Source organism: Apostichopus japonicus, chromosome 8 (assembly GCF_037975245.1).
Source record: "Apostichopus japonicus isolate 1M-3 chromosome 8, ASM3797524v1, whole genome shotgun sequence".
Lineage (NCBI taxonomy): Eukaryota > Metazoa > Echinodermata > Holothuroidea > Aspidochirotida > Stichopodidae > Apostichopus > Apostichopus japonicus.
The window spans coordinates 33677746-33703724 of record NC_092568.1 but is presented as its reverse complement, the minus strand read 5'-3'; the positions used below and the strand labels follow the sequence as shown (position 1 = coordinate 33703724).

Sequence of the window (25979 nt, the reverse complement as noted above, 5' to 3'; positions counted from 1 at the left end):
TTTATTTGTAAAGCTGTTGTTATTATTTGTGTCTATTGGCCTAGTTGGGTTACTTTTGTTGTCATATTCAAGCCCACTATGCCACCTTGTTCCTTGAGAAGGGAGACGGTTTCTCTCTAAAGAGATGCCATGGGGGAGGGAGAGGGGGGCTAAATAACAAAAGCAGTAAAAACCAATACCCAAATCAGTGTTTGTTCAAAACTTGAAAGGCTGCTTACTGACATAGGCGTACGGGACCATTTCAGTTTGGGGGGCAGAACTTTTTGTGCCCGGAAGTTCCCGTGACACTTTCTAAGCGGAGCGCCACCATCGGTTGGCGCGTAGCGTACAAGAAAATTTTTGGCACACAATGCCTCTCAGATTGCCGGAAACGGCACTTCTGAGGCCTTGCAAGTTGCATCTAAACATTCTTTATTTTATAATCTCACGTTTTAGAAATTTACACTTCCGCAAAAATTTGGTAAATTAGAAAAAGAAAAAAATGGTAACATCACTTTGAAGGGGAAAAATGGGACAGTATCTTTTTTAAGCTCCTATTTAGTTACCTTATTTATTATTTTAACACAGTACTCAGCTACCTCCAGAAAAACATACATTGTTCAACGACACGTAGGCGGGATAATGTCGCTGTGTCGGGTGAGACTGCAATTTGTCTCACAAAAAAGTATAAAATATAACAAAGAATACGATAAACCTGTACTTCTAGGCTTGTAGGCACCCCCCCCCCCACCGTCCATGAACAAGAATACGTTTCTTATATACACTCATGTTGGGAATGTCCAGGTCAAGGGCGGCGGAAGCACTTCTAATCTTGGGGGGGCACCGACATCAAAGGGCACTTTGCAGATATTCGATTGGACTGATGCAGCATTATATTTAGTACCCCTTATAACTCTTATTGTATTATCTTATTTGTGTAAACACATCACTCCATCAACGCCCCCCCCCCCCAAAGGAAAATATGCATACTAGCACTGCATCTAATGCGCAAATTGGGAAACAAAGAACAAGTTTTCTTTTGAGACAAAATGAGGTGAAATCATGCTAGTTGCTAATGTAGGAATCTTCCGAATTAGAGTTTTCTTTCTTGTTAATATCTAAACAAATCTTTTCCATTCGAAATAGCTTTGAGTTTGACCCGCAGAAATTCATTGTAAGTCACGGGCTTAGCCAGGATTTGCAAAGTTGTATGCACGACTATCTGAGCGGAGCGCCACCATTGGTTGGCGCGGAGCGTACTAGAAAATGTTTGGATTTACAAAGCCCTCAGATGGCCGGAAACGGCCCTTCCCGAGTGTTCATTCTGGTTCCCTGGCCTCTTGCTAACTTGAGGCACCTCAATTTTTATGTAGAAAAAAGGCACATTTTTAACCTGAGGAAAAGTGGGGGGCACGTGCCCCCTGTGCCCCCCCCCCGGTTCCGCCGCCCTTGGTCCAGGTATACAATTGACTAGTTAGAAAAAAAATTGATTTCAAAAAGCGTGGTAGCCCAGATGAACTGCGCTTACGGAGGTGTTACACGGAAATATTCGGGCATCATGATGCTAAATAAAGAAAATCATGGAATTGTCGGGCAAAAATTTGAAAAAGATTCGGGCAAGCTACTGCATATTTATATATATATATATATATATTTCCAGAGGACAAGAAATTCGGGCAAAAGTCCTGAACAATTCGGGCAGCCTAAGAGGAGAAAAAAATATATATATATATATATTTTCTCCTCTTAGGCTGCCCGAATTTTTCAGGACTTTTGCCCGAATTTCTTGTCCTCTGGAAATTTGGGGGGACAATCTGCCCCCCCCTGCCCCCCCCCGCCTCGTACGCCTATGCTTACTGACATTTCTCTCAATTGTTAGTATCTGTGTCATACAAATAAACCCATATGGCACAACATGTCCTGCTCCCATTCCACCCACCCTCCCTCCCGTACTGGCATTCGTATTTTTTTTATTTATTTTTTTTTTTTTTTGAGGCAGAACCCGAAAATAGAAAGCTGATATATCTTGGAAGCGTTCACAATTGCCCTTAGAATTTGACCTCGATGGTCTAGCTACTGACCTTGAAAATTGACACGGATTTGTCAAAATAAGACATTGCATTTTGAATAACTATCATCCACACAGCCTAATTGCCATGTTATTCAAAAACAGCATCAAAGGATTGCTTTTTTTTATATAAACAACATAAAAAGCAGCCGCTGAAGAAGATTCTGTTAGGATCGAAACGTCAGGCCCACTTCCTTTTACACAACCCCCCCCCCCCCCCCGGTTCGAGTCACTCCAAGATTTAATGTATGTCGTCCAGTTACAGAGTTGTTGACAATTTATAATCATGGACGTTAAATATGAATGTAAGAGACTGACTTCGGTCGGCTTGCGGCTTTGATAAGCCAATGAGGATTCTTCGGGAGTTCCTGCTTGCAGGAGGATCTAAAATACATAATACATACACACACACGCATACGCATACGCCCATACATAAATACACGCATACATACACGCATACATACATACAAGATAAAAACAGGTTTGTGTTATTCAGCAATTCAAAACGGTCTCTTTTTTTCAAGTCTTTCTTCTCTCTCTCTCTCACGCTTTGTTTTTCTTTTCTTTTTGACATGTTTAACTGAGGAGTTAATTTTACAACTTTGTAATCAAACGTATACATACAAGGGCGTAGGAACCGGGGGGCTGGGGGCGCCAGCCCCCCCCCCCCCCCAGCGAAAAATATGGAGGGGCGGAAGTATCATTCCGCCCCCCGCTTCGCAAGTCAGAAAAACCCCTTTTTCATTTCCAATTGAGAAAAAAATCTCATTTGGAGCACCAAATTGCATCTAAGGCCAGGTGAAAATGCAAAATTATATACAAAATGGAGTGGGTGGGTTGAAGTGTGCTTTATTGCACCAAATTGCATCTGAGGCCACCTGGAAATGCAAAAAAAAATCCAAAAGGGAGGGGGACACCCCCTCCCCTTAGACCCCTCCACCAGGCCGGCCATCAGTCTTCAGCCCCCCCCCCCCAACTCAAAAGTACCTTCCTACGCCACTGTATACATACTTATAAATAGATTACTTATCTAATTAAATGAACAACGAAAACGGAACAGTTTGAAATTATCGACAATGGAAAAGAACAAATAAATCTTTGGCCATAGTTGCACGGGATTCGAAGCAGTAATCACGGGATTACAAAAGTCGTATTTAAATATATGTCTTGTGATTTCTTGTTATAGTTAACGAGTAGTAACACGCACGGCATACCATACTATGTTATGGATATACTAAGTGTTTCTTTGTTTTTATCGGTCTTATCAAGGTTACGTCATAAGTTATTTACCAATATTCTTCCCCCTTGCAACAAAACATCACGTGAAAACCTGTAGGCTACATCAATTGTCCTGGGATGTGTTGCTTTGAAATCAAAACCTTAGTTCCCCTCTCTAACCCACTGTTTAGTTATTTGAACACCTATGACCACAACAATGAAGCTGACAAACTTTCCCCTTTTTGTGGCGTACAGTGTGAACAAGTTAGTCTTTGTGTGAAATGAATCTGTTTGGAAAAGTCCATTTCAGAACCGGACCTTGGCTGGCGGTTAATAAGCTTGTAAAAAAGCTTGTGATTATATAATGTAATAACTTGTGACAACTTGTAACAACATGTGACCACGGTTTGATTCCATAAAATTGACTGTTTTGGATCAAAAAGGAATAGGCTAATATATATATAAATATAATTTGGATGTATAACAAACTTAAAGAACAATAATGAAGAGACACTAGGAAAGTAAATAGAACAACCAAACAACGAGACACACTCGATCCCACTCATGCAAAAGAGGCGAATGTCTCCATTCCTTGCAGAGTGTTTCATAAGTAGGGCATTCGTAGTTAATTATGTGGGCGGAAATACTTTAACTTGTTATTGCACCCAGTTTTTCAAGTGAGATGGCCATGTCTATTAGTGTCGCTTTTATTGAATTTGCAGTTTGGCTCCCTCCCTAACATCACAAAAAGCTTTCCGAAACAACGTGAACAAGTTTGAATATATCCATTTCAAAGCTTACGAATATATAGACAAGTACTCACTTAATCATTGTAATCATCTCTTGTGTAGAATAACAACCAACAATTTTCTGAATGAAGCATTTGGTATATGGTACTTCAAAACGGTTGTGTTTTATACTTCTTTGTATTAAAGTTACAGATTTTTTTCTTAAAAGCGAAACCGTCCTTTACAGATCCATTTTTTAATCATAAGTGTGATATTCATAGAGACATAAGGACCCTTTAATTTTACTTTTTGATACATTCTTTTATGACACGGAAGGCATGTATGAGTGAAACTGAAAGTGGAGATACCATGCACAGATGATTCTTTTGTCACATTCCAAACCACACTCAAAAGATCACAATCGGTATTTATAAAAAATGTAAATATTAAAAAAATAGTTTTGCCATTACTAATACTCAAAGAATTGCAATGTGAGAATTGGAATCATGTGTTATTAGACCTTAAAATAAACAAGACTGGGGAAAAATGTTTTTCAGTCACCAAATGCCAGTTCTTCCTGTTTCTCTTCAGTCACCGCATTTAGTCTTTAGCACTTATAGTTTTCTTATTTCGTGTCAAGAAAAAAAGAGACAATTTTTTTCTATTTTTTTTTTTCTGCTGCCATTTAATTTATATCTTAATACATATATATGGTACAAACTTTGTAGTCCTTCCTGTAATAAATGTTTCTAAATGCTTCTTTAATATACAAACTTAATATATTTTTTACGGAAATAAGAGTAACTCTGTTGTTTTACCATAAACTAAAGGTTTCTTTAAACCATGTTATTCGGGAAAATATAGTCATTTTTCTGTTTCTTTAAAATGGACTCTTCCATCTGTAGCGTAAATTTGATGAAATATGTTGAAGAATCTGGCCGATAGCTCTTTCAACTTTGTGCAAGATATATATTAAAAGGACTGAGGTATTCAAGAAATTGAGTAGTAATTTTCCCTCTTCTTGATATGAATAAGATTTAAGTGTTTTTAATTTCGTATTAATATTATTAATATAAACAGGGGTTCGGATGACACTGGTAACCCCACCCACCCCCCCCCCCTCCCAACCCACCCCTCTTCACCCGGTTAGGAACTTGAGTAACAAATGATACGGCAAAGCTTGTTCTCCTAATCATTTTATAACTTTATGTAATGTAACAAGAATCAATTCTTATATTTTATTCAATGTGTGCTAAAAATGCTTCTAGTACTTTTCCTAAGTTTCTTATTTGCCAAAGTATTCTCATTCATTTTAGATAATTTAAAAGACAAATTAAATGTCTCCGGCCTTTGGAAACCTGCAGCTTTTTTGACCATCATACAATATCTATATAATGACATTTCAGAGGAGAGCTATAAACGTATCATGAACAACTTTGCCTTCGTTATTAGTCGACAGTGAGTCAGGGTATGCCCCATCACACCGCTATCAAGTCATATAAACGTCATTTGAATAGAAGTCGATGATAACATAATGCTAGATTGATTCAAATTTCAGTTTTCCAAGAACAATAACTTTTAAAGGTACTATTTCCTACTGGTAATGGGGGTATTCCGGGAAACATAAATACACTTCAACATGTGACTGATATCGGTCTTGTAATTTCTTGTTTAAATGACAGGAGGAAGTGTCTAGCGTCTGTCCGGGTGCAACGTTTGATCTCAAGCAAAGTGCTTCTTTCCTTCTTTACCAAAAACAAAAAGGGGGAACGAAGTTATGGACGAAAGAGATGACCGAGTAGAAAATCAAAACCACAGTATGAAATGTTTCCCGAAATGGTAAATTAGGGAATTGTTGAAGAACTTTGCATGCATAGACTCCGGATCTGTGACCTGATTAATTCGCAGATGACATTGCAAGAATCGTACCTGTACCGCCTAAAATTTGTCACAGGGGTTCTTTCTCGTAAATGCGTAAAGTTGGCATTTAATATACATTTTAGAGTAGTGAAACGAGAACTTTATTTCAGAATACATAAAAACAATAAATTCGTTCCTTATAGGCGTCACCCCGTCGTATAATCAGTTATTTTCTCAGTTATAGATATATTTCCACTTTGGTTTTTATTTAAAGCCAACTTACGTTACCTCTAGCAAAATAATGGACTAACATACAAAGCTTCAGGTACTTGAATATTACCGTAGGGAATTAATAATATTTTAAATGATTCTCTATTCCACTGCAGCTATAAAAGTTACCCTTGAATTCTATGTTACAGCTCTATTGACGTTTATAAAGTGATTTGTACCATCAATCATGGTTCATACTTCACACACCTTGAAAGAATTAATATAACGATTCCATGTCGGTCTGCCATTCCATGTAAGGTTACTTTGGATTATTCTCTATTCCACTGCTATAAAAGTTACCCTTGAATTCTATGTTACAGCTCTATTAACTTTTATAAAGTGATTTGTACCATCAATCATGGTTCATATATTTCACACACCTTGAAAGAATTAATATAACCATTAAACTGTCGGTCTGCATCATCGTGTAACAAATCATAACACAATTTGAGATACTGTGGTTTGCCTTTGTACCTCTTCGCAAATTATGAAAGTTTATCAGTAACTTGTACCAAAGTCTTTTTGGAAGAGTGAACATTTTTCAAAGATTTGGGGCTTGCAGTGCCCAGTCTTGAGCTCGTGTCCCGCTTTCACATTATGATCGAAAATTTGTATAAATAACTAATATAAGAAAAGAAAATATCTCAAAGTTTCAAACCTTGTGACTGGCAGAAGGCATTCATTGCTTAACTGGGTTTTTTTAAATTGAGGAACAACCCATTCAGACCTTCTCTTATACTGGCAGGCAATTGAATCATGCGCTTGAATCATGTTAAGCCCTGATTTTATCCAACAAGGCAACATAAACTTTTCCAGCAAATGTGTCTGGCGGGCCATAATTGGTTTGAAATAAACTCCAAAAATACATAAATTTAAAGCAACATATCCATTCAGGCATTTGCTGACAATGTGTGCAAGCCTTTAGCAGAGATGAAGGTTTGAATCATTTTCCGTTTTGACTGCTAATAACTTCATACGACCTTTGATCTCCTATTCCTGCGCACCTTGATTGGTATAATAACGTTTGGTAAAATTATATAATCTACAAAAAAGATCCATTTGAACAAGGTTTCATATTATTACCTCTGGTGACCGCAAATGACCTTTCACCTTCACAAAAACTGTAGGCTTCTTCTACGCAATTTGATACTTCTATATGCCAAGTATGATAACTGTTTAAAATTCCCTTCTTGAGATATTGTGCATGTTGACAATTCTTTTATACTTTTGACCTACTGTATGGTGGCGTTCTCAAAACCAGTAGGTTTCTTCCTAACTCAAAATGAGGGGAAATTATGAAATTTGCCCAAGCTTCCGTTCTGGAGATACCGTGGAGATACTGAAATTAGGCGTCAAAAAACCGATTCATTGAAAGTGATATACCAACCTTCAAGTCGAACAGCCAAACGTAACACCCTTCTATTTCCTCCCGTGTTCTGACACCCTATATAGTTACAACATGAATCGGTTCAGTCCGTTCTGCGACAGAATGTCCTGCTCACTTGTTTCTGAAAGGAGATACCATCGGTATCGCCTCAGGGTTGTTTTATTGGCATTTTACAATATTGGGTGGGGGCGGGCGGGGGGGTGGTGATGACTTGCCTGACCTACAAGAGAAATCATTTGTCTTGAAGTGAGTTTTTTTTTCGTCTTGTCTGCCTGCAAACCTTTTAATTGCCGAAAAAGTTCTACCTAATTTTTGGCATCAATAAAAAAATATACAATGTCTTCAAGTTTCAAACCTATATTGGGGGAGATGGCTAGCATTGATTTACTCTCTTGAAATAAAAAAAAACATACATATTTTGATGCTGTTCATATAGGTTAGATTGCTCACAGAAAATTTAGCATTTGGCTCCGTCGGTGGTGAAATCCTCTCTGGAGAAGAAATTTTGTGCTGGTTTAAAATTTGTCATTTTGTGGGCATCAGTTGGCCTTTCTCAAGCTGATTTGTTTTAAACAGTTGCGACGATTTACAAGCCTTGTGCCGCATTACATATCCTTTGTGTGGCGACGGGCCACTAGCTGCGGGTGAACAGCCGGTGGATTATGCATGTGCAATTGGCGTCAAAATGTTGTGCGGGACCGTCACAGTACAACCAAACCCGCTTAATGGTACTGAACCTTAAGTCAATGACCGTGTCATTCAAATTGTGTTACCATAACAACGTTGCATGGAACAATGATCTCTCAATTATTATTCCAAAACCCTTAAAAGTAACTTTTTAATTTTGTGAACATTTCTTCTACATGTTTACCGGATCAAACAATGGTTCATCTTTCAGAAAAGTTTGAGTTCGGCATCTTGTTTAGCTATGTTAATGGGACAAGGTGTGTGTGTCGTTGCGTGTTTCGGGGGGAGGGGGACGGGGAAGTTGGAGGGAAGGAAGAGCATATTGGGAAGATTTTGTTACAAAACGGTGCTGGCCAAATAGAGTCAATATCAGGCGCGTATCCAGGATTTTCTAACCCGGGGGGCGCGAATTACCATCTAAGCGGAGCGCCACCATCGGTTGGCGCGGAGCGTACAAGAAAATTTCTGGTTTTGATACCCCCAAGATCACCGGAAATGGCACTTCTCGGGCTTGAAAATGACCAACCAGATGTACACTTTTGCCTGAGAACCAAGTATTTCCCAAAAGTTTTTTTTCCATCCATAACCTTTTTGAAGATTGTAACCAGTCACTCATCATGTTCGACCTCATTGCATGTCCTATGGATCATTGCTTTTGTAGGTGATTCTACGTCACGGCCCACAATATCTGACAGCCCCACTTTTCAAGGTTTTAAGCCCAATATTTCATGGGCTTAAATCACTTGAAAACATACCCATAATGTTGCACAAAATTCAATCTATGGACAACCAATATAGAAAATATGTTGGTCAGGAAATTTTCAAAAATTCAGACAGTTAATTTATTGGTGTAGAAATATTAAAACCTCTTATAATGGCTATTATAAAACTTCGTTGAAGGAAATGAAAAATTGCAGATATTTCCGATATCAGGTATATCGAAACCGAACACTACACACATAGGCGTAGGTCCCGTAGAAGGCGGGGCAGGGGGCTGCAGCCCCCCCCCCCAAATTTTTCCCATTTTTTTCGGGCCCCTTCTGAAAGAAAAATAAATAGCAATGAATAGCTTAAAAATGATCTCCTTGGTAATTAAAATAAAGTTCTAAGCTTGGCCGACATTACTACTGTAAAAGACAGTTTTGACATAAATGGATCTGTATGCTTTTTCTCCATCTACATAAGACATTTGGTTGTTTACATTAGCATCCGGCGGTACACTGTGCAACTTTCACGGACCGTAAGGTACACGATGCCATGCAATGTAATGACCGATGCTTGCTTATATGATATTGGCATCGATATGTTGCTTCGCGCGCGAAAAATTTCGGCTCTTTTTCGGGCAATTCGTTACAGCCCCAAATCCAATTGGGCTCCTACGCTTTGAATACACACATAGACAGTTTTGAGGCTGTTCATCGTGGAACATGCATTTCAATGCTCACTGATATGATGTTATATCTGCTCTTTGCTTTACAAATTCGAACAGGCGTGTAGCGAGTAATTGCCAAGGGAGGGGCGAAGCCTGTAGGCAAACTATCTAAGCGAAGCGCCACCATGAGTTGGCGCGAAGCTTACAAGAAAAATTTTGGCAGAAAATGCCTCCCAGATCGCTGGAAATGACACTTCCCAGGCCTTGTAAGTTGCATCTAAGCATTGTCTATTTTGAAATTACTAGCGATGTCGTAAAGAAAATTTGCTCGGGGGGGGGGGGGCGGTCGCCCCTTCCCGAAATGCGTCATGTTCCCCGACGACTCGGTCGAGTTCAAGACCAGCCACAGTGGGTTCCATATAACACAATTGTACTACAATTTGTACAATTGTTTAAGGCGTCCATACAGACACACGCGTCATAATAGACCATATATAGTATGTATATAGATACATTAGTGAGAGAGGAAAAATGAAAACGTCAAAAATGGAGTTATCGGTGTAAGGGGTAGGGTGAGGCGCACACCCCCACCGTAATCCTTGATCTGTCACTGGCTACCCTGTGTATAATAGGGATCAGCGCTTTTACTATGACTGTTCCTCCGTTTCTCTTCCCGAGGTCTTGGCTATCTTCTACTCCCTCCTTTTCTCCTTTTTCTCTCTTTTTTTCTTTTTCTTTTCCCTTCCTTCTTCTCCTCCTTTTCTTTTTTTCCTCCTTTTCCCTTTTTTTCTTCTCTTTTTTTTCTCTCCTCTTTTCCTTACCCGGGGGGCGCGCGCCCCCAACGCCCCCCCTGGATACGCACCTGAATATTGTTCTTACAAACAAACAAAATCACAGCATTTCATTCTTTTTTGGGGGTTGTTTATGCTTTGTCATGTCATATACACAAATTACATACAAATAATTTAAATAATAGAAAATAACATTTGATTACCAAATGTGAAATGATGTGACCCAATGGAACCTGGACTGCATGTATAAGAGTACAGCTTCCAATGTCCAGAAAGAAACAAGAAAATACTACTGCTAAAGTAAAACCACTGCTAAGATGCAATGACATTGAAAGAAACACCTTAACCCCTTAAAAGGATTTAAGACGAAAAGAACACAAAAACATAGAAAATTCATGTACCCCAAACCAACCCTTCGTCCCTTCTCACCTCCCCCATCACTGCAAACTAAACTGAGTGCTTGATGAAGATGATTACAACTGTTTTGTTTTTTATTAAAAAAATATTAAAATATTCGTTCTCACCAAATGTTTTCAAGTTGCAAGGCATATCTATATTGTGAATGTATTGCGATGTTGTTCGTGTAACCCCACTATTACTGCATTAGATCGCAAATGGCTGTTCAGAGGATAACGCAACATAAACGGTTGACATAAACAATTACTGCCCAAACTCTGATATGCAAAATAGGCTAGGCTACCCAAAAAATCTGCTATATCTGCTATACTATATTGTAGACCTGATCAAGTTGCTGATGTTTCTCATGCTGTTTAATTTCTGCTGTCCCCAATTATGCAACAAATGTAAGATAAGTTTCTTTGTTCTTTCGTTGGTTTGTTCGTTCTTTCTTTGAAAATCATATTTTAGACACTATATTGTAAACACAGTATGTCTCATTGTATGTGTCAGTGTATGTCTCAATGTATGTAGACACGGTATGTCTCAATGTACACTTGAATTGAGGCTATCAGAAGGTACCAATTAAAAATAACTACAAATAACTACATCATTCATTGTACATCTATCATAAAGGTGTTGTGAGCTTGGTAATTTCTTCTACCTAGCAAAGAGTTTTATCTGATATTAAAGATGGTTTACAAATTAAGCACATTGATGCAACAATAACTTCAAATCTATATTTTGTGCTAATGAATTTGTGCATGTACAGTAGGTTCGATGAGAGTAAATATCTCAGAGAGCATTTCCACAACACCATTTGAGAGCTATTGAGCATGGTAGCAAGTGCATCAACACAAATAATTCTTTTGTTTGGCCCCCCCCCCCCGCCCCCCTCAAACAAGAACAGAAAATAGGAACAGGGAAACAACCAAGCAAAGTTATGGAAACCACCATTCTTAACTTATTCTACTAACTCCGCTGAATAGCATAGCCCAAAAATAACCTATGACTAACCCAATTCTTATACATTCAATGAAATCAAGTTTTTTTGTACAATTGGGTTTTTTTTACAATGAAGGGGAAAGACCCATGATAGTCATTGTTTTAATTGACTCCCTTAAAAAAAAAATTCCATATGGATTGCAGTATCTTCACAAATAATTAATGAATATGCATGATTTTACTTACCAGGATGCCAGATTTTTTTCCCCTTTAAAAGTGTGTGAAGATGACCAAGGAAAATAGACATTCATTAGGAATTTGATACCATTAACTTCTACATAAATTCAACGTTTGACCTTTGACCGTCCCCCCCCCCCGGTCCCCCTATGGTAAGCAAGTGTGGAGTCACTAGTAGATAGTATAACAGTGGGTGGAGGGTAGAGTTTGAGGAATACTGACACCATTTCTTCTCATTTTGGGGACACCCTTGCTACCCAACTTTTACAAATGTGATCAGAACGACTACAGTGACCCTTATTACGGTACACCATAGTACATTGTAAACGGATGCATATACAAAAACAAACAACGGCAACAAATATAATAACAGCAACACAAGTTAACCATACACTGACCAGTTGGACTGTCTTACCACTTGAATCATTTCAATAAGTCATGTCAAATTGGATAATATGGAAGAATAATGTCCATATCTATGTGAAATGACTGTGGAGATTATGATTCCTACATAATTCCAGGATGTCGACAAAATAGTTGTCAGAAGAAAAACGTTGAAATGTTGCTTCTTCCCTTCATAATTTCTCTCATCTGAATAGCTCAAGGTCTTCTTTTATCTTACATGAAGACAGTTAGCAAGTCTTACACAAGGTGGAATGGAACTCTGTTAGAGGTTATCGTTGACGAACCCAGCCTTCAGTTCTAACTTTTCTTTTATTTCTTTTGTAATCTATGGGTGTCTGATCATCTTTTTCTCAGTACACTGTACAGCAGTGATGTTTACACCACCAATACTCTACATATTCATGGGATTATTCTTTGGTCCCGTGGTGTAACCGAGAGATCCTTTCCTCCGATGGTGTCCTATATCACAACTCCGAGGACAGACTTTCACTTTCCCTTCCTTCTTTTGGCTTGCGGTGGTTTCATGATACCCTGTCCGACGACATTGGCGGCCAAGAACGAACTGCCTGTCTGGACGTTACCCGGGATCGAGCTGTTGGCGTTGTTCTGGGATTGATTGATCTCTTCTTTGACTTCCTCCTTGATGGCGCCCGACGGATCGCTCCTCGAGACCGGGATGGGTTTATCTCCCGGTTTGGGCTGCGGATGATACGAATTATTCATATACGAAATGTTGATGACCTATTGAACGATTGATTGATCGATTGTTTTTGAAACTTATACCACAGAATGATGAATATCCACTTTCACAAACTGATGAATAACATACGAAAGAAAACTCACCGTCTAATCTGGTTGACATACATTCTTATCAATTAATTCATTTATTTTTCATACCTTGAAATAAATCATTACGATTGTAAAGTTTGCCTTTACAGATTTGCCATGTCAAATCTCATATTTCTAATGACCTCTAATGACCTTTGACCTTAGGTTACAGGTCTTGCACATATCCCAGAGAGACCATATGTCAAGTATGACGTCTGTCAACAGTTCCATTCTTTGGTTTACCAGGATTTTTTTTAAGTGGATACTTCTGCTGACCACCGATGACATTCACTAAAAGGTTGCAAACTCTATTACTTGTACTTTTAGCATAAACCATATTTATCCAACTCACATTTCTTGAGATATGTAGTCTAACTTTTTGACCCCTCTGGCCTACAGTACCTCCAAATAACCTATAAACAAATCACTTCCCAATTCTCATCTCCTAGGTACTGATTCGGCAGCCATATAACACTGCTTTGACAAACGCAATCTTCTCAGTGTTTTACAACCAAAATGAGGAACATAAATTTATGTAGTTTACATTTTCTTTTCTTTCTTTCATTAGTCTAACCAATAAAAAATCCAACGTAACAAGTTCCTCCTCCATTCACAAGAGGAATAAATCATTCATAAAATGTAAAAATAGCTTGATAATAAGTCCGACATTTTAAAAATAGCACAATTAAATTCCCAGTGTCTCTTCAATTAGTTTATTCTGGTATTTCTGATCTCTAAGGGAGAATTCCACTGGAAAGGGAGTTACCCTAACCACACACGTGTGTAAACAGTCAGTCTACTGCGGTTAATATCAGTGAAGCAACAATGTGTATCATTTAGAGACTCTCAGTGTAATGTGAGAAAATAATGGATATCTCAGGGAATATATATATATCAACTAATGTAAGTTTTCATAGCAATTTTATAAGTTTATGAACTATTTGTATCATGACATACTGAAAGTAATAACATTTTGTTTACAAATACATAATAAACTTAGGATTTTGCAAAGCATTACACTTTTCCAACACATACACTATTATTTTGATCTACTTCGACAAACCCAGAGTAGTCTATCAGGGCAAAGCAGGATGATACTGTGGGTGGTATGAGGTGTAAGGTGGGTGTTAGGGGAGAGTTGGGGGTGGGAGTTTGTTGTTTGGGAGGGTAAAGAAGATTGGAGTGAGCACAAGAGATCTTGTGTGTGATATCATGTTAAAATTAAAAGGGAAAGAGTGAAGGGGCAAAGGGGAGGAGGGGGACAATGAGGTGAGCAGGAGAGAAGGGGGGGAGGGAAAAGGGAGGAGGAGAGGAGCAAAAGGCTGAAGGGGAGATGAGGAGAGGGGAGGAGAGAAGGGAAGAAGGAGAGATGGGGTAAGGGATGGAGGGGAGGAGCAGAAAATGGTAAAAAGGGAAAAGTGGAGAAAGAGAAGATGGGAGAAGTGGATAATGGGAGAAATAGATAAAGGGAGAAGTGGATAAGAGGAGAGAAGAATCAAAATTCCTAAAGTTTCCTAGAAGTAAGGAGGTCCACTGTAAAACAGTTCAAAGCAAAAGTTTGCAAATAAGAGAAAACAAAGGCGTGATTGAAAATAGTAATATTCGGTCAGCCGAGGACTCTGCTTTGGAAAGGATGGGGTAGGGTAGGTAGAAAGAAGACCGGGGAGTTACTGTGTTAACATGTATAATGCTAGAAAGGTCAAATGTCTTTGGCCGTTAATAAGGAGAGGGGGTGTGGGTGAGTAAAGAGAAAGAAGGGGGTTGAAGAGGGGGTTTGGATGGGGTGGAGGAGTAGTGAAGAGGGATAATAGAGTAAAGTGGCAAAATGTTGAATCATTTTCTGAAATAGCAAAATACATCTTTTTGACCTGTACTATTTAATCTCCGTAAATAATAACAGTGTAAGTATGGTCTGCAATATTTTCACCAAATGAAAACTTGTAAAGAAAGTGTGTTTTTTTTTGTGTTTTTTTTAAGGGTTGTTGTTGGGACTGCAAGAAGAAGATTTATGGAAGTGTGTGTGTGTGTGAGACATCAATAATTTGACAAAAGACTACATGAGCAAGCATTCTCCTCCTTGATCTGTCCAAAATTCTGTAGCTTCCACAATTTCCACAGGAACAAAATAGCCAGTCGGATGCTTCCCATTCTAGCTTTTCCATTCTTATTTGTTTTCCTTTTTGAATAAAAAGTGAATAACAACTTTCCCAAGTCTCAAAACTTAAATCACTTAAAAAAAACTGAACTGAAATGTGTAACCAAACCCTCGGAGTGTTGTGAAAATAAGCTGACTGCGGAAACGGCTTTCGAAATGCCGATGCTACAAGGTTTGTTCTAAATTTAAACCATGGAACACCCCTTTATATTGCAACTAGTTCTTTTATTCCTTTTGGACGTTACAAAACATGCTATGATGCAATAGCATAACAGAAGAAAGAACACATTCCTGAAGTTGTGCAATGTACAGTTATAACAACAGTCCTTGCAGACATCCGTAAATGCATTGTTTACAAATCCTGAAATGTTATGGAGTAGACCTTTGATACGTGTAATATTTCGTGTACCCACAGGAAAGAGTTTTGTACCTCTTTATTTCTATTATTTTTGCATATGTGTGTGTCTTTTTTTGTTAACTTTTGTCAAAAATTGCCAATATTCCTTCAAATATTATTAAACATAGATTTTTTAGAACATTAAAGGTTTTTTGCATTCTCTGCTCAAGCCTTTCAAACAGTGTAACCTGAATAACATTTTGGTCAAATCTGTTTAAATAATTTTGTTCCTTTGTGGTGGGTGGGGGAGGGAGGAGGGGGGCAGGGGATACCAGGTTGTCATATTTTTCTTTTAATTTAGTATATTTTCTGTTGGTCAAATGTCAGCACAAAAAAAAAAAAAAGTTGAAAGCAATTATCCACAAGATTAAAACTTATCTAGTATTAAGTGTACCTGATAAACCTTGGGCGGGAATGACCTGGTTAGTTCTGCCAAGAGAACATCCACCCTCTGCCGCTGGAAGAGAGAGCTGATCTCCTCCTTGGGCTTAGCAGAAAGACTGTCTGTAAAAATGTTAAAACAACAACAAAACAGGTGGTAATATGCAAAACTGTGTTGCAAAATTGTGATCATGTGCAAATGTGAAAAGATTTGCTCATCTGAAATGTGTTTAGTACACACGCTTCCAAGACCATCAGAAGGCACGATGGCTGCAATGCTTCAGAAAAAGTAAAATGTGTCATGTTCACAACCCCCTCACCTCCTTTCCTGACCCCAAAGAATTCATTATTTTATAACAAACTAGTTCAATGGTTCATACCAGCTTGATCAGTCTGTACTGAATCACTCCATATAAATCTCCACAGAGCAAGAGGTTTGAAACTTAATGTCTTAGCTATGACAAGAGCTTTCTGGTGACAAATATGAACGTGAAACTCACATTAAAAAGAAAAATACTATTCTACAATATAAGTTGAAACCCCATCTGAATATCTTGTCCATAGCTTGAGGTGTGGTTGATTGAATGTAACCTATGTTGACTGACTATTAAAACCTTCAGCTATTCCAACAGGACAATTACACTATGTTGTCATCTGGGCAAAACATGATACATTTTGTAATGCTTGTCTAGTACTGAAAAAGTTCTCCGTACTAAGGAATTCCTCAGAATATATCTTCTTTAAAGATATATATTCTTTGCCTCGACTCAAGTGCCCTGATGACATCATTCATTCTGCTTGTTGACAAATTTGAAAAATTCCTATCTTCGCAATTTATAAAATGCTATAAGGATACGGGGTTTTTTTTGCCTACGGATCCAGAACAACTTTCAGAAGTTTTGGTAGTACTGTAAGCGATCAACATTAGCCACCAGATTATACTTTTAAAGGCAAGCCTTTCACTTTATATTTATTCATTAAGCTATTGGTTTCACTTTTGAATATGAAACTGCAATGTCAACAAACACTGTATTTCCTCTGGCTGGGCTGATTGTTATTATTCTTACATTTTTGTCTTAATTTCGTTTTTTTCTATGAACGTAGCATAAAAATCAATGAAGTGTAGAAAAAATTGTAAGAGCTTTAGACGGCACCAGAAATGGCATTCCAGTGGTTATCATACAGGTGTACAATGAAATTTTACAACAGTTCATTCTGCATTGCCACACACTGCATCGCAAAAACAGTCACAGACACACACAAGTCCTGTCAATGAACTATCAATGAGTCAGCACTGGGGGGAGGGGAGGGGGTGGGGGAGGGGGGGGTTCACTAGCCAGCAAACACTGAAACAGTAGTATAGACAATTGGTTGCAAGCTGAGTGTGAAGGATGGTCAAGGGGTTTCCTTCCTTCCCCTCTGCCTCCCCCACCCCCCCCCCACCCCCACCAACCTCTCCTCTCTGAAATCAATTCTTAGATGGATGAAACCAAAATTAAACTTACCTTTTTCTTTCTCCTGGTCCTTAAACTCCCACCAATATCCCTTGCTGGGGTGATAACGTGAAAAGTTCTGCACTTCTTCAAATGCAGACTGGATGTTATACACAGATGTTAACTGGTGGGATATCATCAAACGTAAAATGTAAGAACCTACTGTAGTACAGAGAAGGAAATCAAGAGGTGTCTCCTTCTCAAATCACCCCTCCCCCACCCACACCTCCCTATGCCCCTATCTATATCCCACAAATAACAATGCCCCCCTCACCTTCCTCAAGCGAATAGAAACAGTTAATCTGAAAAGTGTTGGGTAGCTCAGTCCATAGTTACCATAGCCCCAGAAGCCACTAGTTCTTCTCCCACTCTGAAATGTAAATTTATTCTGTTTATGATTTTGTTACTTAAAATTCTTCAAACAGCATGATTGATTTGAGACCGTACGTTACAAGCAAACTGGAAGATACTAATTACTTTAAAGTTCCAGCATCTAGTTCTAGCTAATATATCATAATGTAGCCAAAATGCCAAACAGGCTTAGTGATTCCCTGCCTAATTTTGTATGAGGTAATTCAACAATCAACATTGCAACAACAACAAATATTAAACATTAAAATTTAAACCAATTTAAAATTTAAAACCATTACATGCCACCACAGTTAAAATATATATGCAGGACATGCTCTCAAGCAGCTCAGCATTACTGTGGTATATATTTCTTAAAATAAAATAAAATTTTGCAGTAGATATTTCTTGCAAAAGATCTTTTGAAATTTCTTCTGACAACAGCCTGTACTTCTCTTAATCTGAGTCATAACAGCATCATATTTGGGCAAATATTAGGACAATATCTGTCACACAATGTGAAATAACAAGCCCTAATATGGATGGGTTAGGGTCAAGTGTTCTGTGTCAAAGTAGATATCTGAGGCTATAATATGGGGAATTCAGAGCTGCTTAAGATATTTAGCAGTAATTTCTGACTAAACTTAGATACAAATTACATCTGAAACAGTTTCTTAATCGTGTACCAATTAAGTATGGTGAGAGCATGGAGGTATACCAAGATATTGAGAGCAATGATCTATTTATACATGGTGTACACTTTCAGGCAGGCCTCGACAAATACGGTTGCCAAGTAGAGTTTTAGCTTTGGCAAATAGAAAATGCACTACGCTCGACATTTTGGCAAGTGACTCGTGGGCTAGTCAAACCCCAATATTAGCAAGGCTATCAATACAAATATTTCACAGAGTGATGAAAGCAGTACCTTGGTGAACTTGAAGCAAGTTTAAATTGTAAACTGAATTTGATCAATGACCAATTCTCAATGGGAATTAACTGTGTGAAATGGTTCGCTATCTGCACATGCATTACGTTTTATGTACGGGAATTTTTCATGTGGAGAGGTTGCTCACAAACTTCACAGAGCATAAATTTAGAAACATATGTAGCGAAAACTTAAAGTATAATATTACATTATCTAATATTACATTACATTACGAAGTACGTCAATGTGTTTTAAAGGCATTCATAAATATATCATGTGTTCAAAACATTAATTTCTCAACCAATTAAAGAGGTTTATTGGACATTGATATCATGTCGGCTTGGTTATGCACAGGCAACCCTTACACAGAGTATATAGTATAGTATTAGCGGCCCTAGTGAACTACTAACAATAAACATGTGGACATCCCAATCTGAAGTTAAAATATAAGAGCATTTTATTACTATGATAGGACAAAACGTTAACAAGTTGTAAACACTTCATTCCGAGTTTCACAATATTAAAATTCATAAGTTAATGACACAAGAGCCCTTTAGAAATGTGCAAAGTCAAATCCACAATACACGATTATCTGTCATTTTGTAAAACATTTTTGATGATGGAGCATGGAACTGCCTTGTTGGTTAGGATTCACTGTGCTATTTTCCCATATCTATTTGATGTACTGCCCAAAAAATGCCCAAGGCAACGCTTTAGATTGATACTAGGGTCTTGCACATTTCTCCCAAGCTAACTTATGTTTTCCTTTGATTTTGGCAAATTTGCTTCGGAAAAGCGAAGAAGCCAAACAAGTTTGTCAGTTGGACCCACTTCCCCCAAAATGTTTTATTCAAGCCCTGCCTCCCGCAGTGAACAATCACTTGGCCTTAGATTGGTTTGTACACTGCGATGCTAATTACTGTGGAAGAAACTTGATCTCAGAAGAACACCTGTAGCATAAGTTGCCATTCATGTTAAACTATACTGTAAATATGCTTTCTGTGCAGCAGTTGTAAATCATACATGGATGTTAACATGAGTGAATCTGAAAGCATTTCATTTATATTTAAAGAAAATCAACATGCTTACAAGTCTTGAGTTTATGATGGAAGCTAAGTCAGGTGCTTGGTAGATGACCCCTGCAATGATGTAATAGAAGGTCAGTGGGGTGACCTGCTCTGGAGAATGTCTCCTTTGCTTCCGTATGACAAACAAGATTGGTTGCTGAGCATGGATAAGCTCGTACTCCACCCCAGTCATTGATCTGTACCAAAAACAAACAAGTTCAAAAGAAACCATTTTTAACCAATTCACGTTTCACACTGTCTTCCTTTCATCTCATCTTCTTTCGGTAAAAGATCCCTTGACTGAGCCATTTTCCACCAGCTGTCACGGAGGTGTGGGGGGGGAGGGGGATTGGCCAATTTTCAATACACCACCACTTCAAACTTTATCCAATTTATGAATGACATTCTTGTCAATAAATAAAGGAAGACATGGATAAAAGTTTTGATTATATTTGACCTCTGACATTTGCTTCCGGAATCTGCGATACACAAGGGTTTCCCCTAGGGTACTTCCCACCAAGTCTGAAGAAAATAAGGCCTAAAAATGTTTTCGACACAAAATTGAGCTCAATATATGCATTCGACCTTTAACCATGTGACCTTTGACCTCAGTTTCCTTTGCAACCACATATTTTGGTAGTCCTTGTTCTCTATTGTTTGACGACTGGTGAAAAGGAATTTCTTTTCTCCCATATGTCACCAGTTGTGAGGCCTAGACATACCCACACAGGTCTACTGACCCCTCCCTCAGTCAGGGACTTTCGGTGACCTTGGGGTACCCCACCATAGGTTATCCCTCAAGAGTAGCTACTCAGGAAATTAGCCATTGCCATGGCAACTGTTACTATGGCATCTACTATAGCTGTATATGGGCCAACTGGCAAATACAATATCTCATCCTATCTATAGGAGCGATAAGATAACAAAGATTCAATAGAGATTGTAATGTACAGATATTTCACACATTCATACATGCAGACAGACAGACAGACAGACAACACAAAAAGACATGCAAATATACCCTGGTGTAAAGTTTTAATTTGCATAGATTCTTAATTTCAACTCACTTGAGATGCTCAGGACTTCTTCTCTGCATTTTGACGACTTCGTTATTGCAAGATCGATCGTAGAACGGATTACTTCGCTCTGAGAAGTAATCCATGACGTTGCCTTGATTGAGGTGAGGGATCCATGCGCTATCAGACCAGCTCATATGCAATGGATTATCTGATGAATGCAAATTATATTCGATCCAGAAATTAGAAAATTACAGCAATACTCAAACCTGAATTATGATATACTGTAAGTACAGATATTCACCCATATGGCATAGTTGGCCCAGGGGAGGGAAGGAGGGGATGGGGAAAATAGCTTCAGAAATGACTCCCGTATATATACTGTAGTATAGAGGAACAGTTTGTAATTGAGAAGTGAGCAATAAAAAGTAGTTACGTAGCCAACTGTTCTAGAAATGTGCTAATTTCACACAGATGCCTTAAAAATTAAACTGGTCTTGCATTTAATTAAAACAATCAGCACTAGGAATATCTATATCAACAAGATGAACTACAGTAACTATGAAATGATAAGCACTACAACTACAGTAAACAGCTGTCAGTGGTATCTGTGAAATTATGCAGAAAAATGACCAGAACTGTAAAAAAAAGGGAAAAAAACACTGTCACTTCAATGGTGTCAGTTAATAGGAGATTGGAGATTAAACAGATAGTGATGTTGTACTGATATATTTTCATTCTGTCTAGCATCCTTTGAGGCAAGTTATTAAATGGACAGAAAAAAAGTCAATATATAATGTAGTAAGTCTCTAGGGCAGACACTGATACTACATAAAATGTAAGACACATCCAGGGGTCATTACGACCCAGGTCTGACACCAGAGACCTCTTTTATATCACTGTGTGTCTTCCTCCAACCTCCCCTTCCCCTCCCAACCTCCATCCCACCTCCCACCATCCCCTTTCTTCATCTACAGTAGTATGACAACACTAATTTACATCAAAGACTTGCGGAGATGACATTACAAGATGGCACAGGTTGCTAGACTTTACAAACCATGTTTCACAGATTTTGGAAACCCATATGACCCTACAGGTTACAGTACAGTACGTATTTAAAGATTTTAGAATTTGAGAATAAACATGTGGCCTCCCTCAATATGTCAACAACACCTCATTCGAAATTAGGTCAGATTACTGGCATTAGACGTTTCTTTTTGGGCAAGTCTTCACACCCTTTAAGCAGGCTACACACTGTTTGCAACCTGAATCAAAATGGTTTTAACAAGGATTTTATTTTATTTTTTTATTCGATCATTGATTTTCCATTTTCATGCATATATATATTACAATTTTTACGGTGAAAAGACATGACAATTAATAACCTTGGATAGTTAGGCAGAGGGAATTGTGCAACTTCATTTGAGATACTCAACGTGCAACACACATTTTCCCACACTGCCTGTCTAATAGTGTCTTGCAGTTCATGGCTGCAGTTGTACAATTGCTACAAATATAACCACATTCTGAACTTTTGTTTCCTATACAGCCTAAGTTAATGTAACATTTTAATTTGACCTATTATTATTATTAGTATATAGTAATGGCTTCATAATTAACGCACCTTCAAATCTTTACTAGCATCGATACAGCAGACAACCTAAACTTTTTTGCAGCGAAGCAGAGTTACATATTACATGACTTGGTATGTGCCGATCAAATTCTGGTTTTTCTTTGAAGTTTTTAACACCCTCCACCCAGTTTTGCACTGTAAATCTTACTCCCTAGAAATAACCAAAATTACCTCAACATGATACCACTACTCTCTGGGACCTGACTTGTCTGAGTTTAGATTAGAGGCTCAGAGCATAGCAAACAGCATCCAGAGTCAATGGATGTATATACAGTTAACTTATCGATTACTGTATCAATTTCGGGGTGTGACAGAACTTAACATGGCAGATATTTTGTGGTCAAATTCTGCTCAATTGTACGTTGCATAGGCACAGAACAATAAATATATTGAGATCAATCCATTTCTGAGGAATTAAACATAAATAAAAGGATACAGTTGAGTGCTTTGGAATTTCCCTTGATAGACATCGTATAAGCCCACAATGCTATACTGTATTAAGTATCATAGGCTAAGTCCAATCGAGTCAAACTCAGTTGATTAAATATTGGCGAAACTTATGCCCATGTTTCTAACGAAAGTTTTTGAAGACATTCCTGACATCCTATTTTTAACGTTACTCCCGGTAAGCCAACCTAGCTTAGACGGCATAACATTGTGTGAATGGGAGGGAAGTAAGAAACAATGCAATGCCAAGTATTTGTCCATGCATGAAAGCCAATTCCGCGATGGTTAGGTGCAACTTAGTAGCTTAAAACTAGTTGAAATAACCTAATTTCGGTCAGATTAAACAACTACTGAAGTTGGTCTGATTAAGATAATATGACTCTTTCTTACCTTTCTCAGTACCAGAAGTCATGATTTACTACTAGCACGCCAATGTGTTTCAACGAGAAATTTCCGTTCGAACTAGTACTGTTGTAGCAATGTGCTACGATATAGCAAGTGTCGTAAATTACAAATTAGGGATTCCCCCGAATTGAAAGACGTAGGCTTCCGACAGTTTTTTTTTCAATTTTTTATATACTTTTATATGATATATTTTACTTTTTATATATTATTTATTTTTCTTTACTTCTTATTCTTCTTTATGTCTCAAATGAGAGAAAAGCTTTGCAAATCTGGCTAGATTTAGCCTAGTAGCCTACAACTGAAACCAACATCGGGTAGTGTATCCTGGACCAGTGACTACTATACACTTACACTGTTGGGTGTTGATAATGGAGCCGTTGCTCTTTTCAATTGCCGAGTAAGAGGATGGATGGTACGGAGTGGTGCAGTGGCGTAGGAAGGTACTTTTGAGTGGGGGGGGGGGCTGAAGACTGATGGCCGGCCTGGGGGAGGGGTCTAAAGGGAGGGGGACACCCTTTGGATTTTTTTTGCATTTCCAGGTGGCCTCAGATGCAATTTAGTGCAATATAGCACACTTCAACTCTCACTCCATTTTGTAAAGAATTTTGCATTTTCACCTGGCCTTAAATGCAATTTGGTGCTCCAAATGAGATTTTTTTCTCATTTGGAAATGAAAAAGGGGTTTTCTGACTTGCGGAGCGGGGGGGGCGGAATGATACTTCCCCCCCCCATATTTTTCACTGGGGGCTGGCGCCCCCCCCCCGGTTCCTACGCCCTTGGAGTGGTGGCTAGTAGGTAGGCCTAAGCACGTTAGAGCAAATCTGTAGTACGATACGCGATGATTTCTATTGGCTGATACTAATAGAAGTGGGAACTTATGTGCCTGTTCCTAGTTGTAAAACCCCATTTCGAAATTTTATTTTGAAGAGGAAGGATCCTGTAAGTACAAGCGTCTCCGAAATGAAGCAACCAAGATTAACATGTGCCATTCTTTTTGTAATATTACATCATTCTGGTGAGTACATTGAAACATTACGCCGTTTTGTTCCATAAGAATTTGTTTTTAGTTGCGACAACTTATGAAATACTTACTTAATGAATTAAATGTAACTTGCGCCTAAGTTTAGCCCGATCAGTGGTAAATTAACTTAACTGTTGACTCACGGACACTACTTTAGTATAGTTCAAAGAAGTAGCCTAGTAGACCGAAAGCCCGCCTACTGACAATAAATTAATTGAGTTTACATTGTAGTTAATATATAGAAGATGACCAGATGATCTATTTACTGATCGGCCGTTGTTGTATAGCCATAGAAATCGATTTCTATGGGTATAGCCTATCCTATTGTACAATTTTCTTTGACGTGGTTTTGTGTTTCGGGTGTCTTTCACCACTATACATTATAGGATGGTAGACATAATTCTGACCGCATGTTCACGATGACAGATATAAGGTTTGTGTAGCCCCTTACGGTTGTATTCAACTTTCTTTACAAAAACGGTTACTAATCATGCCCAGACTTGAACGAACGTTCACCGGCAAACCAATTCCTTTGTTGACAATTGCAATTGTCTAAGAGTCATTTCGACATTGTGAATCGCTTGAATGGTCAGAACTGCCCCACGAAGTATTTATAGCTTGAAACATTATAAAACTCATTATAGGATATGGTATAATATTTAGTATTGTTCATTGAGCTTGACCATATACTAACTGTACATTCGCCTATTATTGATTGAGCCAACACAGATTGCTTCACCAGCTTATAAAGTTAACAAAATTTGTGAAAATTACATATTTGAAAAGGTCGCAAAGTGCCAAATCGATTTTAACTTGTAAAAACACACAGGCCTGATGAGAGGGTCGGGAGGGTGGGGGCGGGGGGGGTCAGTGAGGGATACAAACCAGGGGCATGTGGTATAGTAGGGGCCCACGAAATGTAGAAAGGAGCACGGGAAGGTACTCATTTTAGGTTAAGAATAGTGTATTTTCATTCTCATAATAAACTTTAGGCAATAAGGAAAGTATATGAAAAGGGGGACTCCCGGTGATGTAATTGTCTCCGGGGAGCGACCGCCGACCTGCCCCTCTACGCCTCTGACAACACCTAATAGGTTATCAGTATCATGTGCCCCCCCCCCACCCCACCCTCCCAATTATGCTACAAAGTCAGATTATGGTCACCCGTGCTCAAAATTCAACAAGCATTTGACTAGCACCCTCTTTACTTATTCCTCACCTGCTCACTGCGACACTTAATTGGCTAACTGAACACACCTTTATGTCTGGGAATAACTCAGATTCTCCCAGAAAAGTAGGCCTACTGCTGTAGACTTTCACCAATTTTAACTTAGCATGTTATAAAATCTGAGACCATTACTGATGACCTCATATTGTTTCTATACTGTAACACAAATATAACGTTAATTGGTTTGATATGATGATATGATTTCTAAATAGAGCGATTATTGTAAATTGTGACCCTGCAAACAACAGACAGAAATGATGAAAGATAAATAATCTTTAATCCCGTTAATTGT

The 25979-nt window shown here is 38.4% G+C and overlaps 2 protein-coding genes across 4 annotated transcripts in view; one reads left to right on the top strand and one right to left on the bottom strand.

Moving 5' to 3' along the window:
- Positions 1–10839: 10839 nt before the first annotated feature.
- LOC139971679 (mediator of RNA polymerase II transcription subunit 6-like) lies at positions 10840–24663 on the bottom strand. 3 transcript variants are annotated; one of them, XM_071978364.1, is made up of 6 exons: positions 24531–24663; positions 21005–21164; positions 19960–20134; positions 17610–17721; positions 16118–16227; positions 10840–13042 (listed from the first exon to the last, which is right to left on the bottom strand). In XM_071978364.1, the coding sequence occupies exons 2-6, from the start codon at positions 21148–21150 to the stop codon at positions 12830–12832; spliced, it is 756 nt and encodes a 251-aa protein (XP_071834465.1). In that variant the 5' UTR covers positions 21151–21164; positions 24531–24663; the 3' UTR covers positions 10840–12829. The 3 variants fall into 3 exon arrangements, with proteins under 3 accessions (XP_071834465.1, XP_071834464.1, XP_071834466.1); XM_071978363.1 differs by lacking the exon at positions 24531–24663 and adding an exon at positions 23424–23582; XM_071978365.1 differs by lacking the exon at positions 24531–24663 and adding an exon at positions 22578–22599.
- The window catches only part of LOC139971678 (uncharacterized), a 36579-nt gene continuing 33730 nt past the window's right edge, over positions 23131–25979 (top strand). The window contains exons 1-2 of the mRNA XM_071978361.1: positions 23131–23211; positions 24366–24453. Coding sequence (XP_071834462.1) covers positions 23146–23211; positions 24366–24453 — 154 coding nt within the window. The 5' untranslated portion in view covers positions 23131–23145. The remainder of the gene's footprint in view (positions 23212–24365; positions 24454–25979) is intronic.

Excerpts from the sequence above, each read along its gene's own strand:
- LOC139971679 (XM_071978363.1), bottom strand. The coding sequence starts at position 23,445 with ATGACTTCTGGTACTGAGAAAG. Across the intron at positions 17,722-19,959 it reads CCATCATAAACTCAAGACTT|TTAACATCTGTGTATAACAT; the intron begins GTAAGCATGTTG and ends ATATCCCACCAG. Across the intron at positions 13,043-16,117 it reads TCCCGCCCAAGGTTTATCAG|CCCAAACCGGGAGATAAACC; the intron begins GTACACTTAATA and ends TATCATCCGCAG.